General features: G+C 36.7%; 1 protein-coding gene across 1 annotated transcript; it reads right to left on the reverse strand.

The window, feature by feature from the left end:
• Window positions 1-2,791: 2,791 nt before the first annotated feature.
• On the reverse strand, window positions 2,792-5,502 carry LOC102702581 (protein MARD1-like). Its single transcript, XM_006658262.3, has 2 exons — window positions 4,297-5,502; window positions 2,792-3,252 (listed from the first exon to the last, which is right to left on the reverse strand). Exons 1-2 carry the CDS (start codon window positions 5,004-5,006, stop codon window positions 3,150-3,152), a joined length of 813 nt encoding a protein of 270 aa, XP_006658325.2. The 5' UTR covers window positions 5,007-5,502; the 3' UTR covers window positions 2,792-3,149.
• Between the last annotated feature and the right edge of the window lie 11,041 nt (window positions 5,503-16,543).

Below are 16,543 nucleotides of genomic sequence, written 5' to 3' on the forward strand. Positions count from 1 at the left end.
TTTATATTATTTTACAATACCAGAAGTAAATGCAGATAAAATGGCAAGAGCTTCTTCAGAATTCAAGAATCCCAATTGTGTTTTTAAATAAATTGTTTATTTACTCCTAAATTTACGTAAAAGCACTACATTTCAAAGGGGTCCTAGTTCGGAAAAAAGCCAACGAAATATTTAGAAAAAAAATAATTTGTAATAAAATTTTATATACATATTAGTAATCCAAAAGTCAATACTGAAAATAAAGTACGATAAAAAAACTATATAACATTATTGAAGATTTAATATTTGACTTATACTTAAGTATAATTATAAGTACAAACGAAATAATAACACCCCTTCTCATTTCTGTTTAAGCTTATAAGCCAAAATTTAAATTTTCAAACTTAAATTAAAGTTTATTTTGGTTTTTCATAGTTTATTTCTTAAACCTTGTTTTTTATCGATAAAAACATATATATATATAAATTATTTAAAATTTATTTTTACTTGTAAATGTACCACGAAGAAACCAAATGATCACCCGTAAGGCTTAGACATATCCAACGGTGTCCAATATCTACCACCAAAACTTATTTTAGAGAAATCAATCTTCAACAGTACCTAATATGTGCTCTTAATTTTACGTTTATCCTAATATAACCTAAAAATGATCTAAATTTAAGAGCAGGTATAGTAGCAGGCTATAAGCCAACTATAAGCATATTTTAAAGAGATAAGAGGGGAGAGAGAAGAGATGTGGGCTACTAATTTATAGCCAGCTGCACACGGGCTCCAAGACAAAATATGTGTATAACATGTGGGGCCTACATGATGTTTTGTAGCTAACTATTGTATGCATTGACTATTAGATTAGCTATAGATAAATTGGAGTTAGTAGTTGGCTATACTATTGAACTTGCTAAAAAGATCTTTTGGTGTTCCCAATCTGACCGGTAAATAGGAGTACTGTGAGGATAAGGCTCAGAAAAGATTTTGAGAAGAATTATTTTGAAACAAATCCCAATGCAACAATTTTAGTGTTCCCAATCTCTCAGGAGTTATCTTACGTTAAAAATAAAAAAGAAAAAAAAACTCTCGCACAAATTCTCCCCGGCGACTTCGCGTTCAACCGGGCGGCGGCGGCGGCGGCGTGCCTCTCCTCCCGGCGACCTCGCCCTCCTCATCCGTCCGTTCCGCACCACAAGTCTCCCATGGAAGCGGCAGCGGCGGCGGAGGCCGGAACAGGCGGCGGCGGCGGCGGAGGAGGAGGAAAGGACGGGGCGAAGCAGAAGGCGGCGGCCTGCGACGTGGAGGCGCTGCGCAAGTGCCTGGCGGAGAACAAGGGCGACCGCTCCAAGTGCCAGGAGCACATCGACGCCTTCCGCTCCTCCTGCTCCGCCGCCACCCCGCCGCCGCGCAGGTTGACTCCTAGCTAGAGCTCTCGCCGCCGTCTCCCCCAAATCACGCCAAAGCAACTCCCTTTTTCTTTTCTTTTTTTGCTGCTACTATTTTCGATCTCTGAATAAATGAAATGGTTGCTCAGTGGCTGTGCACGCTAGGCTCGATCAGATGAAGCGAAATAAAGCAATGAGCGTATGAGCAAATGGTTGATTCCTCACTCGTCTCGATCATTTAATCCTCGTGCAGTATCATATCTGTTCTTGGTTTGTGTGGGATGTGTTGTTGGGTTAGGGTGATAACTGATAAGCTCTGTGGATTGATCATCATCTTTTGTTCTTCTCCTAGCTTTCTGTTCTGATATCATCTTCTGAATTGTTCTGGTGAACTGAATGCTTTCAATGGCTGCTTCCAATCGGTAATGAAAACATGTTCTGATGAACTCTCTTATGTTAGGGATCAAAATTGCTTCCAATTGGCAATGAAAACATGCTCTGATGGAACTCTCTTCTGCTAGGGATCAAAATTCATGCACACGATTTAAGTCTTTGGATATGTATGCTGCTGTGCACCATTGTTCCAGCTAATTTTAATTATGCTGCTAATGTGGACAAAGACATTAGCAGAGATGAATAATATAACATAAAACATATCTGCTGAAGTGAAGTTCGCACTTGTGATTGCCATTTTACTTGGCAAGATTAGGAAATGGGTACAAGGATGTAGCTGAGTATTTTTCAGTATTCAGAATTTTGGTGGGATGGATGAAGACAACCAGTAGCCTGTAGAATGGGGTCCTGTATATGTGGTGCTGAACCATTTTCAGAACTTGCCATGAAGATGCACTGTTTCTTATATCTTTGTGCTTCAAATCTTCTCCATTTCCCCAAACAAAAAGTTATGCTTACTACAAACACATCAAAGTTATCTAACTAGTAGGTACACTAGGTACTTGTGATCACTGAGGTTTTGATCATTTTGCATGGACCACAGTAAGACAGTTGACAGACAATATGATCAGGGATACATTGCAAATTTGAAGTAAATACATCTTTTTTCTGACCATCAAATCCTAACATTGCTTACACAGTAACACATCCTGAGATGCAAATACAACCGGAAAACACCAATACCAGGGATTTCACTGTCAAATTCCAACAAGGAGGAACTTCCAGAAGGGAGAGACCTTAGCTCCCATCGTTTCGTTTTTTGGAAGAATAAGCGAAAATGCATTTTTGCAAACGAAAAATAATTTACACCTAAAACTTTTATATACGTGTCCATAGCGACTCAAAAACTTAATGTGTAAAAGAAACCATGATGAAAAAATCACAAATTCAAGTTCAAAATTAAGTTCTAAAATTCAAATTTTGACTTATAAGCAGTTGTAACTGTGAAACGATGAAGCCCCTTGTTGACCTCCCTGAAATTCCATGGGTTACAATGCTCCAGTTGCTGTGATGGTTATGGATAATTGGATATTGCACTCCACAAAAGAACTTTTGTTGTGCTTTAATGGAGAAACAAGAGGATTGCTCAACACAGGATCAACGAATAAATCTAAGCAGCAGGAAGACTGCTCAAATATTGCTCATGATCAGCAGTTCCGGACTTCTGATTACAGCAAAAGTAGGGTTCTCCAAACCCTGCTACCTTTTTTTTTCTTTAAAAACCATACAACACATGCATCCTTCAGACCAAAAGAATTTAGGTAGAATAATACTAATCTCACTCATAAGCAGGTAGTTGCCAAAATTTAGGCCGGAAAAGATTCAATGCTTCATTTTGAATGACACATCTGATGCTTCGTCGATCCTTTTATCGAAAAGCACTTCGCGGTAGCGGCATTGGCTGCTGCTGAATACCTTCTCATCTCTGAAAACCAAACAAGGGTGAATCAGTAAATGGTTATCATGATGTGATAAACAACAGTGCAAAACTTTGTTCAATGTGATAATGCCAGTATGCCTTTGTCCTAATGGACACATGACAATATTATGATTCAATCAGATATGTACTACATGCCGATCAGTTGTAAAAAAATCACTATCATCACAACACTCAATGGAAGAAAGTTCAGAAGAAAACAACTGATTGGACACCAATGCATCCAAGAACTCAATAATTTGCGCAAACCGCGGAAGGCAATACATATCTATGATCCATCTCATTCTCACCAGAGCAGAGCATCCTGAACTCTAGGAGAAGGAGACGTCACAGTTCATGGAAAAAAATTCAGGGCCGGCAACTAAAGACTGACAAATGACAAAGATTGGGGACCCCAGATCTACAGTCTTGCCTATCAATGTTGAGCCAAGGACCACAATAAAAGAGCCAGTATTTAATCAAATTTCTCCAAATTTCTGCAACCTGAGATCAATTGATGTCACTCATTGGCTCACACTGACAGCAATGCAGCATCAAATAGTTTACAAGCTGTGCCTAAACTATTTACATAAACCATGTAGCAGTAGTAGTGGTAGCTTTCATCCAGATGAAATAAAAATGAAATCTTATTGGAGTGGCTGACAATAGACCAAAGAGCACCACAATTGCAGCCAAAGACGTCGCTTTACACTAAGTAGGTTGACAATAAAGTATGACCATGATCTTATCTAGTTCCAGTAGTACTTAAAAGCATTTCCATTATCTCTGAACAGTTGTTTCATGGGAGTAATCAATCTAAGTCTCCTAAAAAACCACTAGTCACAAACTGCAACTAACAATGCACTCAGTGCTGACTAAATGAACTAGTATTCATTTGAGCTATGAAGTATGAACCACTCCTACAAATCTTGACACATACTATCAAATATTAAGATTATTAAGTGAATTTAATTATTGTTGGATTACTGACAATAATGAAATCTGGATGAGTGGATCATCAAAATTCAGAGTTTTTTTTTTCAAGATTTTTACCTATGTTGCAGGAAGAGTGCACCCTTGCTCTTCTTGCACCCGTAGCAAGAGGCCAAGAGGCGGCAAGCATCGCCGGCGCCGCCGTCTCCGGAGCCGGCGCCGCAGCTCTCGACGACGCGGTCATCGAATATGTGGGTCATCTTGGGGTTGGGCCCCCGGGCGATGACGCAGGTGTAGTCCTCGGCGAGCTCCTCCACCTCGCTCCGCGCCGCCCTCGCCGCCGACGACAGCGGCGACCGCTGCACCGGCGAGAGCAGCGCCAGCTGCGCGTCGCGGTTCTTCACGCCGAACTCGATCGGCGAGCTCGGGGCCGGCGGCAGCTCGCCGCCGGCGCCGACGCCGAGCCCCTTCTCGGGAGGCAGCTGCACCCTGAGCCGCATCCCGAGCAGCACCCTGCCGCTCCCGCAGCACCCCTTCTCGGCCTCGCCATCGACAAGAACGCCGGCGAGCCCGGCCACCGGACCGCCGCCGCACGAACGGCTCAGAGGGTTTCTTGGGCTTCCGCAAGGAACGCTCTTGGCATGCTCAGCCATGGCGGTGGGGCTGAGGGAGGCGTCCACGGAGAAGAAACCCCTCGGAGAGAAGCCTTGCAGTGACGGCGACCTCGGCGAGAGAAGCAGAGGGGAGGATGGCCTCCCGCCATTGCCGTGCCTGGTGAGCTCGCTGCTCAAAGGCGAGTGAGCGACCGGATCACACCTCTTCTTCAGCATTGCACACAAGAATCCCAGCAAATTTTAGCCTAATCTTAAACCGTGATCTTAATCTAATCTCCTGCAAATTAATGTGTTTTCCCAGCAATTAAAAGCTGGTGTTTTGGTGATGATGATGCCAATGAGCAAAAGATTCAGAAACGATCAGATCAAATAAATGTTCAGAAAACACAAACCAACTGAACTCCGAAAAGATCAAGCAAACAAGACTGACAAATATCAAATCTTTACCATCAATTCCAGGTCAAGAGGAGGCAACATCTTGCAACTACGCAACACATCTTCTTTGTTGCATAAAAAACAAAACCAAACCAAACCAAACCAAACAAAAAAGAATCAAAACTCAAGAAAAGATGGGGAGATGGATTGGTAAATTGATTATTAGTGAGAACAGCAAGAACAAGGCTGTGGATATCGCTGTCTGCTCTGCTCTGCTGACTCTCTGTGTGCTGTGGAGGGAGAGGGAGAGAGAGCGAGCAGAGGTAGCAGAAGGAGATTATGCCGCTCCCCGATGGACGCAAGAATCCAAGGGGGCGTTATTTAAAAGTGTAGTTCATCAAAATTAGGCCATCCTTTTTTGTTTATTTTCATCCATGCCCAAAATGCTTGCAGGAAAGCTCATGGCCGGTGGTCACTGCCTCACTGGAAAGGATTGGTAATATTTAAATTCTGAATGTTTTAAAATACATGAGATTTTAAGTGATTTTTAGATCTCTTTGAAACGTAGGATAGTTAATAATAGAAAACTATAGGAATAGAATGTCATGCCCATTGAATTGCTGTTAAAATTTAAAATGTAGGATAGCTAAAAGGCTGTTATTTGGTGGACAGGACACATAAGAAATGCAAGAATTCAGAGTTATAGAAAGAAGAAAACCGTCAATGTTGAATTTTTTTTTTGTTTATTCTCATGTAAAATCTCTATAGCATTGTCCATTCCACAAGGAATTTCAAAGAAAGAAATAATATGGTTTGGCCATTTATTTCAAAGGTCAGGAACTTTTCTATAGGATTAACATCTTTCAAGTTTTGTATGTTTTTTTTCCTACAAATCAAATTAATGGGCCTTAGGGTCTTGCTTAACTTTTGGCATAGGTGAAAATACCTTTGTGCTCAAAAATACTTTTATGGTTTGTGAATAATCCTGAGTTATGTTTAAAATAATCTTTTATGATACGGTAAATAAAAGTCTTGTAAAATATCTAGTTAAGAAACTAGTCTATTAGAAAATAAACCTTCAAGAAATTAAGTTTTAATGTATTTTTTCGTATATTGTCTGGATTGCATAAGAAGCGAAAATGACACTTTCATCTTCGTCTTTTCATTGTTGTTTATGCTTATAATCCAAAATTTAATTTTTCAACCTTAAATTTGAATTTAATTTTAAGGTTTTTTACATTCTATTTTATTTTGCATTCTTTTTTAGATCGCTAAGAACATATTTATAAAATTTTAATTTATAAATTAATATTTGCTTGCAAATATTCTGTTCACTTTTTCGTGAAAAAACCAAAAGATCACAATGTTTTTTCACGCACAGAAGGTAGACCAATATAAATGCCATGGTATCTTGGCCTATGATTGTAAAATAGAAAAATGAACTAGATATAAGGGTATTTTTTTTCCAATTAGAGGTAGAATCTAATTAACTCCAACAAAATTACTGCACATACAAAGGCAAAGTTTTCTTGGCTCTAAAATAACAATGCAATATAAATATTTTGCAGACTTTTATGCAAAAAGGGAGCCCTTTATTTTCAGCGTAGGGTAAAGGGTACTAGCGCTCAATTTACGAGGACGTAGATAGGCAAGGCAAATCTGCACGAACTCCATGTACTCACACCTCTGCACCTTCACAGACTGACAAGTAGGCCGTACGCAAGATGGGACCCACATGTCATGCGCACTCTGAGTTTCACGCGTCAATGGATGGGGTACGTTGTCCGGTTCACAAAGGGAGATGTCCCATCGAGAGTACTGTGCCAGTTGTGGATAATTTTCACTGTACTTTTATTTACCCTTTTTAGCCTCTTCGGTTTGCTAGTCAGATGATGCCCCACCGGAAACGGGATTCTAAGAGAGCAGCCGTCCCAATGTATTGGCCAAAAAAGGGTGCATACATAAGAATATATGGAATGAATATTATATATTGGAGAAAGGATGCTAAGCTAAATTTTCTAAGCATTTATTGCTTATTTAGATAACTAGTGCTAAGATTAAAAAATATTTTAGCTAAATATTTAATGTTGCATGGTGGATAAATGTGAGAACAATAACGTCTTTTTATCTTAGTGGGTCCCACCTTAGTCTAAGCTACGTGAATCTAAATATTAGAGCACACTTGATCAATCTAACACCTCATAACATGTCCATCATTAGCACTTACTAAAAAAATATACACTAAAGACGCCCTGACATAGAAGGGGTGTTTAGAGCAGGTACAATAGTAGGTTATAAGCTAGCTATAACATATTTTACAGAGATAACAGGGGAGAGAAAATATAGGTGGACTATTAATTTGTAGCCAGCTGCACACGGGCTCCAAGACAAAATATGTGTATGACATGTGGGACTATGTAATGATGTTTTATAGGTAACTATTGTATGAGTTGGCTATTAGATTGACTATAGATGAATTGGAGCCAGTAGTTGGCTATATTATTGAACTTGCTCTTAGTGGGGGCTGTTTACAGGTGGGGGAATGAAAATTTTCAGACGTTATATAAGACGTTTGATCGGATGTTAGAAAGAGTTGTCGGGCACAAATAAAAAAACGAATTTTATGGCTCACTTCGAAACAGCGAGACGAATCTTAATTTGTTAGGCAGAGTTATTCTGGATATTTTAAGTGGTTGTAAATCGATTAACATGTTAACTAAGGTTTTTATCTTATTATGAAATATAATGAGCACACTTTTCAATCTCCTAAGGTATTTTATTCAAAAAAAGGACACTACCAGTTTTTTTAAAAATGTTTTAAACCAATTAATTTATTATTTTTAATTAATATTAAATATATTCGCTTGTGTCCTAAATAATCTTCGTAAACTTAATTTCATTTAGCACCCATTATCTATAATAACTTATCCTAACTAGTGAGAGTTCGACTTTAGTATAGTTATTATATGGGGATTATCACGTGAATTACACATTATAGTCCATAAATTACGACATCTAAATTAAGATAGCAAGTTTATTACAGTAGCTCAGGCGGGAGTTTAAGGCAGCAACAAGTGCAAAAAGAAAAATCTTTATAAATGTACCATGGATATTCTCACAAAACCACATAAATATTACTAAACCACCTATAGATTGAACAAAGCCCTATGTTTAAATATTTTCACAAAACAAATACAATTGATAAAGATAACATGACTAATTTACCAATACGGTATAATCAACACGCAAGACATTTTATGTGTACCATGAGATAGCCATAGGGAGAAAATGACTACCATACAAATTAATCTCTCCAAGGGTTTAAACCTTCCGCTTTTTGCCTCGTTAGTGAGTCTTGAGCCACGTCTACACTTACTGTTGGGCCGGATAAGCATTTTCCATAATTGATGGAGCATCTAGGAGGAAAGAGTGAGGCTCAAAAAAGGTCACCTAGGTCGTCCATGGATGACAAGAAAAGAGGCCATGGCTGGTCCTGGATTTGCCATGAAACCAACGTCTTCTCTCCCCCCAAACAAAAGTGCAACTATTGCTAGCTTAGCTGCAAAAACATGGACCAGTGATCCATCCAATGGACACCTCTCGCCATCCATGGATCGACAGGACTCAACTTTTGATGGAGAAAAATGGACGATTTGACGCAACGTCGATCGATGTATCCATCCTTAGGGAGCAATTAACCGGTATATCTGCAAACGAAACATAATTTATAAATATAAATTATCTATATATATATATATATATTCTTAGCGATCTAAAAAGTCAAGTCCAAAAAATAATTTTTGCTAAAAGAACCAAAATAACTTTAAATTTCATCTTATAAGTAGAAACAGAAATAAAAAGATTGGTTGTAGCTAGCTGATTGAGATTGATGCCAAGTTTCCTGTAGGAATATATGTTAGGGCTCCATTACTTGGAATGTCGTATAAAAATGTTTGGTTAGATTTGCATGGTAATATGCCCATATTTCTCTTTTCCTTTTATTGAATAGATTGGATGTATTTGATGGGACATGAGCTAGCCATATGGAAGACGGATGCTATTGCTAGATATATCTGCTCCCCTCTCAAAGTCTAGTTTAGTCTTTGTTCATAAAACCGTTTCGTGATCCCGATGAAAAACTGGTTAATTTTAAGAAAGATGTTAACAAAATAAATAAAAGTGTAGTTTAAATTTGGCCGACTTATTGAGCAGTTTGTCAACGCAAGGTTTAGCTGTTTTACCCTTTTCTCAATACTCAAGTATCCTAGCTTACGTGTCAGCCGTATAAGATAATTAATGATCAAATACGATTTTGGGATGACTTTAAGCGGAGAAAAAGGTGCGATTCATTTTTACAATTAATTTTGTAGCATCTATATTATCGTAAATGTTGTTTATAGACTCAAATCATTAAATAGTTATAAATGAGTACACGGATGAACAAATTGTTAATCTGTTGCTGAATATTTGTTCTCTGCTCTATCCCACCATGCGAAGCTAATAAGAAGCATACCCAATGACTTGTCTAGATGTGATTATCCAGGTTACTATTTGGATAGTAATTCAAAATAGATTCTTTATTCATATTATATCACCTATATATATATATATATATATATGTATATATTATTGTTTCAACAGAAACATGCATATTACGTTATTTATATATATTATTAATATTTTACAACCATATCCTCTTGTGTTGTTATTGCTCTCTTCTCTTGTGATTGGATGTTGAGATATGAAGAAAAGAATGAACATTTATATTTGGATGTTTCTCTTTTCAATATGGATAATCATATCTTTCGAAAGATGTGATGGAATATCCGTTAGAGCAATATTTTTCTCATTATATATTTTATTTTTAGAATAGATGATAAGATGGAGTATCGGCTGAAGATGCTCCGGAGATACTAGCCTTCTAATTAACGATGATATTTTTTTCGTACTAAAATATAGCCAAATATCAAAAGCAAACAGAAACAGCTAGCGTGGCATTATATTAGTGCAGCTGCGTGAAGTGGTGATAGCAACGGGTGAGTGAAGGGGATGGTACAAACGCAGGGACAGAAACCGTGCCTGCCCAAGCCCAACAGGGCGCATCGCATCGCCCTCCGTAAAAAAAAATAATTCTTCGGTTTCTGTCCAACATTTGATCATCCGTATTATTTAAATTTTTTTTATAAAATTAGAAAAAAAATTAGTCACAAGTAAAGTACTATTCATAATTTATCATCTAATAAAAAAATATCAATCGTAAAAAAATTAAATAAGACGAAGAGTCAAAAATTATAGATAAAAAGTAAAAAATTGGTTTATTTTGGAACGAAGAGAGTACGCATCACCATGCATACGTGGACATAGTTCAGCCATGTATGCACCCATCCATCGCTACTCCACTGACGAGCACGGCTCCATGTCTGTTATTTTTAAGTAAACGAAAGATAGAAGATTATTTATTTTTTAGTTATTAATGGTGTCCATGATGAGATTAAATACTATGAAATTAAAAGTTTAATTTAGAAATGTGAAATAGCGAACTTTATTTTTAAAAAAAAAAATGCACCGTTTAATGGTTTGGAATATATGTGTAAAAAACCGATAAATAATCTGGCTAAAGGAAAGGAGCCTTATGCACGTTAATCATATATAGTTCCATGCATTGGTGGTCGATGATTAGGGATTAGATAACGATTGGCCTGCGAGCCTCCATTGGTGAGCTTTAACGAGTTAAAAGGCTAGCATGGTTTGGCTCAGCTCACTATTTGACTCGTTAAGCTCGTTGAGAAGCTATATCTCACTCATATAATTTTTTAATCTAATACTCTCCGTGTTTCATAATATAAAATTTTTTAGCCTTGTCTAGATTCATATGATGGATATTAATGAATATATATATATATATATATATATATATATATTATACATTCATTAATAGATGAATTTAGACAAGTCTAGAAAGTCTTGCAATATGAAACTGGAGGTAATACTTTATAATTTTAACATTACCATTTATCATATATTAATATAATAATAAAGGCTAAGAAATTGCCCAGTACAAATAGTTTGGATATGGTTAAGAAAATTAAGCATATCTTTTATGCTATTGAATTGGCTCGTTAAACTCACGTGGTAAAAAGGCTAGTTTGACTCGATTCGTTAAAACTATGCATTTGAGTTGATCTGAACTGAGCTTGATACAAGCTAATCAGAGCCACAAGCTTTGGAGTTTTTTTCCATGCTACAGTGATGATATCCAATTAGATGGCTATCATTTTTTCTTAATGTTTCGCACAATTTGATTATGCATTACTCCTATTATGTAAGGGTTTATCATGGATGTGTCCGTAGTAGTGCGTATAATAAAAAAAATCTATATAAATAGTAGGATTTTATTTTATATATTCTTTTAGAAGAGAGTGGTGACAGTGAGAGCGAATCTGCTATTCTGACACCGAGCAATAGAATGTCATCACTTACTCCCACTATGACATGTGGGGCTACTAAAATATCATGTAAGATTGAGCATTTTCACGTAAGTTTATTTTTCTACTCCTTGCAAGCATGGTTATATAGTCAGTTTTTTTTCCTTAAGAAAACAGGATTTTCAACCAGGCGTTCAGTGATCAAGTCAAAACTGTTTGATTTTTTCCCCATAAGGACGCCTCACTAAACGTCAGTCTCAGTGAAAGTTTTATAGGTAATAAATAAGATGTCATATATATATATTTTGGGTGATGTGACGACGTATTAATAAAGAGAGATGAAATGCGTTTTATGAGGATAAAACCATGTATGTATAGCTTGTGTCTTACATGTAACCTAGGAAACAACAATAGATGAAACTATGTATTGAGAGATGGGTGTTTTATCCTAGTTTCAAATATTTTTAGATAACATGTCGCTCTAGGTAATCGTGTCCATAAAACTTACATTAAGGATGGTCTTAGTGACATGTACATTCAAATAATAACAGATGATATTTTGGAGAGACTACAAAATAGGGTAAATGTATCAACATGTGAGATGTGACACAATGGGTTGCCTTCTCTAGCATTAATTAATATCTTTATTAATTCAAGTCTGAAATGACCCTCTAGCTACAGTCTTGACCAAGTCTGAACTCTGAATGAGCCTAATGGCGACATATGCGAGGATTTAGCAAAATTAATTGGTCCAGGGTTGCGATGTATGCCACCCAAAGCAAAAATCAAAAAAAAAAGAAAAAGAAAATCTATTTGGATTGCGACAGTGCAAATATATGCATTATAAAATCTGTTCGCTTTCACTTCAGGACCGCGCACAGTTAAGTCAGCGTTCTCGATCATCATATATTAAAACAAGATTTGTTCAAATCTTTTGACAAATTATTATTTCCATTTTATCTTTGTTTTATGTTATAAGATATTTTAGCTATGTTTAGATTTATCTATAATATCAATATATTATTTATATATATGTTTAGAGTAATTAATAAGTACATGAATTTATCTTACGTTATAAAACAGAGGTAATGATGAATTTTACAGTCTAACTGCCAGGTAGGGAACTAGGGACATATACCATGTATTAGTTGTTTTTTTAGCTTTAATTGTTTGACCTACGGGTGGTAAACCTTAGAAAAATAAAATAGGCAACTAAAAATAAACTAGGAGTAAAACTTTTGTAATTGTATTATTAACAACTAAAAACTAATTCTGGAAATAAATAGACCAAGATGAAAAAAAACAAAATTAATTGTGTAATTAATTTCAAAACTTAAAGTTTTGTTTCCGCTTAAAACTATAAGCCAACAAGCACAATACGAGAGAAAAAAATGGCATGTGTATAATATATTTTCTTCTTTTGTAGATGAAGCCAAATGTACATTTTCGGTGTGCATGAAAAACAAACTTTGTAATTAATTGTTAACACAATTGTCTAAAAGATTATCGTGTGATAACTTTTTTTTTTCTATTTTGTTCACTTTACCCTATGTGTATGTGATGTGGTGAGATTTATGGTCCTTGAGAAAGTACATAGGAATATTAACTTTTTAGTGTAAAATGTCAATATCTCAAGGTACCTAGTATCTAGATGTACCAATCTTTTACATTAGAAAATATACCTAAAATTAGTGTCATCTTAAGGATGACAGAAAACTAATGTGATGCAATATATATAATGCTAAATGATAAACATATACCTTTCCAGTGGAACCTCAAGAAAGCATTGAAAGCATATATATATATGGGGCTCACAAAGATCATTTTTTGCCTTAATTTTGCTAGGTGAGATCACCAATCCATATATATGAAATTGACATCTCATCAAGGGTACATTAATCGGAGAAAGCACTGATGATATGTGATAGCGGAGTGCATGACTTTACCTAGACCCATCTTTAAATTTTTAATATATGTCCATAAATACTACTATGTGTGCACAGTTGCATTTTCAGTTATGCACATATTACTATGTTTTCAATACGATTTTCCTTAGATCAGGTATTTACATTTTGTTCTTCGTCTGTTTGAGCGACATTTAACTATTTGTCACTCTTTAGATTAGATGATAACAAATTTATCATTCGCTGTCTATATTAATTAAAATTAAAAGCATATATTCATTTAGATCGATCGTCGAGACTGACTCAACTCTCCCTCTGTCTTTCTCAATTTATTTATAATTATCATTTAGAGCAAGTTAAAACACAGAGAATGGATCTGAAGTCATAGAAAAAATAGCAGCAAATTGTAGATGAATCTACCATCATTTGTTAGCCAACAATGTCGATTCGTGTGGCCGGCGCACACAGAATGCAAAACGGACCTTTGCAAAAGCCAGGCGCATAAAACCAATTCATGCTACCGATCTTTTCAGAAAGGAGATAAAACTGAGACAGATAACACCATCTTCTTCACTTCTTGACATGCATCCAACGTAGCTAGCACCTATGATTTTTTACAAATGTTTATCCAAGTTCATCTTATATATATTTAGTTACAACCTAATACTATGTACTCCCTAGAATTCTAAATATAAATTGCTTTAGCCAGTGGTTTAAAGGACATGTTTATAACTTTTTGCGTCATATTCACATAGTACACAATAGGGGTCATATTATTCACATAGTACACAATAGGGGTGATTGTAAATCGTTCGCTGGTTTAAATTGCTATTACAAAACTACTATTAAAAATTATAAAAGTGATATTAGAACTGTCATTCAAGTGGTAGGTTGCAAAATATATAAAAAAAAAACTAGCGATAAATTGTAAATGTGTGCATAGTAGCTGGGTTTCCTAGTTAATTGTCTACAATATTCATACGAGTAATAATTTGATTCTTTACAATTCATAATGTTTTATACATCCATGGTATTAAATTGTATATTACTGTTTAGTGATATATTAACATCATTTTTCAGAACACCGATGTCACACCATTGTCCTTAGGCTTCTCAATTATTTTCTAACTATAGTAAAAGGGCTTGTAGCCTAGGGGTTATAAGGGTCTTAGTAGCACCTAAGGTCCTGGTTCGACTCAGATTTTCTAACGGCTTTGTGCTTTCAGGGGTTGGCGTCGTCCCAACGGCTTTGTGCTTTCAGGGGTTGGCGTCGTCCCTGCTTCGGAGGTGCTCATAGGGGTAGAGTGTGCGTGCGTTGTATTACGTTCTCTCAAAAAAATTATTTTGTGACTATAAATCTTTTTATTTTAGAACATCTTGATACTTTTCATACTTAGTTTCCTCATTGCATGAGCTCTGCATCAAGTCGACATGAAAAAATAATATTAGTACTTATGTTGGTTAAAGAAAGAGAGCAAGAATCCAAAAAGGAGTACTATCCCATTCCGTTGCTTGAGAGACCTGATCAATTACGATGTGGGCATTAATTGGATTTAGTGGACCAAAATACTTTTAGGTAAGCTAGAGGTTTTGTGGGCCAAATCCTCCAATTAATTAAGATCATGCACGTCACAGACGCTGGGGGCTAGTGGGTGTATGCCTGGGAATATGCCACTGTTCTTGATGAGCTCAAAAGGGTTTCACTTGATGGAACAGGATATTGTATCACCACATATATTTTTTTTTGCACCTTCTGGTTAGTATTTGTGCATTCATGTTTATTCAGGCATTATTTAGAGAGATGTTTATTAGATTGCATTTGAATATATTTTTTAGAGAAGTATGTAAGTTAACTTACCAAGAAAATGATATGCAGATCGCTCAAACGCACGCATACGTAACGCCCAAGATCGATCCATTATTATCGATTTCATTTTATTCTGATTGAGCGTGATAGGGGCATGGAAGATAAAGTTTCCCCTCTTCTTCTACTACAATATATCCTTAATGGCTCCTCCTCATGGCCCCTCTTCCCCCTTCGATTCCAGTGGTTTGCCACTACCAAGGGTTTGAGGAGGGGTCCAACTACCTCCTCGAACTAGCGTAGTGGTGTTAGGTTGGCTATTTTGTACACATACCATTCTTTGTAGGTCTGGTTATTTCTAAATTGGTGTTTTGATGGAGAGGTTCCACGGATGTCGGAGTAGACAGAAGCGGTGGTGGTTGAAGACGTTAGAGTTGGGTGGTGTTGATGGATGAAAGCTTCAACTAGCAAGGTTCTAGGTATCAAGATTTACAGGCTTAGCTCCTCCCCAACCTTGCATGTCGATCCAAGAAGGCAATAATTCCTTCACCACCATTCAAATTCTTCACCGATTATAAAAACTAGATTTAGGTGCATTTCTCCTTTTTTTTTTTTACTTCTAACAGTAGTATCGATACGGGGTTTGTTATTCAGGTTGAGCTCAAGTTCTTAAGATTCAATGACGAACTCCATAGACATATTTTGCTAAGCTTGAAGACACCCCTGCTAAAAACCTAGGGGTTGTTTGCTTGCTACCCTCATATTTGCGTCTAAGGCAGACATCATTCTCAGGCGTTGGATTTTGGTCGCTTGCGACCAGATCGACCTGTTTGAGAAACCATCTCTAGGCGAGGGCAGCAACCAAACAGCCCCCTAATCTCCACAGCAAAACTCCAATTTGTATCATTCCTACGGAGACAACTGAATAGAATCAATGGGTTGTCAAGCAATGTGCACGTCAAAGTAGGCCCAAGGACGTAATCATCGCGGCAACACTATAGCACCATTTCAATTTGCACCTCCACAGCTCCACTCCTGTTTGGTTTCAATAGGATGTTTGTGACCTTACTGTAGTTATGTGGTTATCCGTTCTTTGAAAACAAATGGATCGACGCTTTCAACTAATTTGTTTGGCAATGTATCGAGGTTTATTCCCCTTAAACTCTATCAAATGTCTATGTTTCAAAAAAGTCATTAGTTATCACTGCCATATCTGTTCCTTGTTTTGTTTATGTGCACATCAAA

This window comes from Oryza brachyantha, chromosome 7 (genome assembly GCF_000231095.2).
Source record: "Oryza brachyantha chromosome 7, ObraRS2, whole genome shotgun sequence".
In the NCBI taxonomy this organism is placed as follows: Eukaryota; Viridiplantae; Streptophyta; class Magnoliopsida; order Poales; family Poaceae; genus Oryza; species Oryza brachyantha.

Excerpts from the sequence above, each read along its gene's own strand:
- LOC102702581 (XM_006658262.3), bottom strand. The coding sequence starts at position 5,006 with ATGCTGAAGAAGAGGTGTGATCCGGTCGCTCACTCGCCTTTGAGCAGC. Across the intron at positions 3,253-4,296 it reads GCACTCTTCCTGCAACATAG|AGATGAGAAGGTATTCAGCA; the intron begins GTAAAAATCTTG and ends TTTGGTTTTCAG.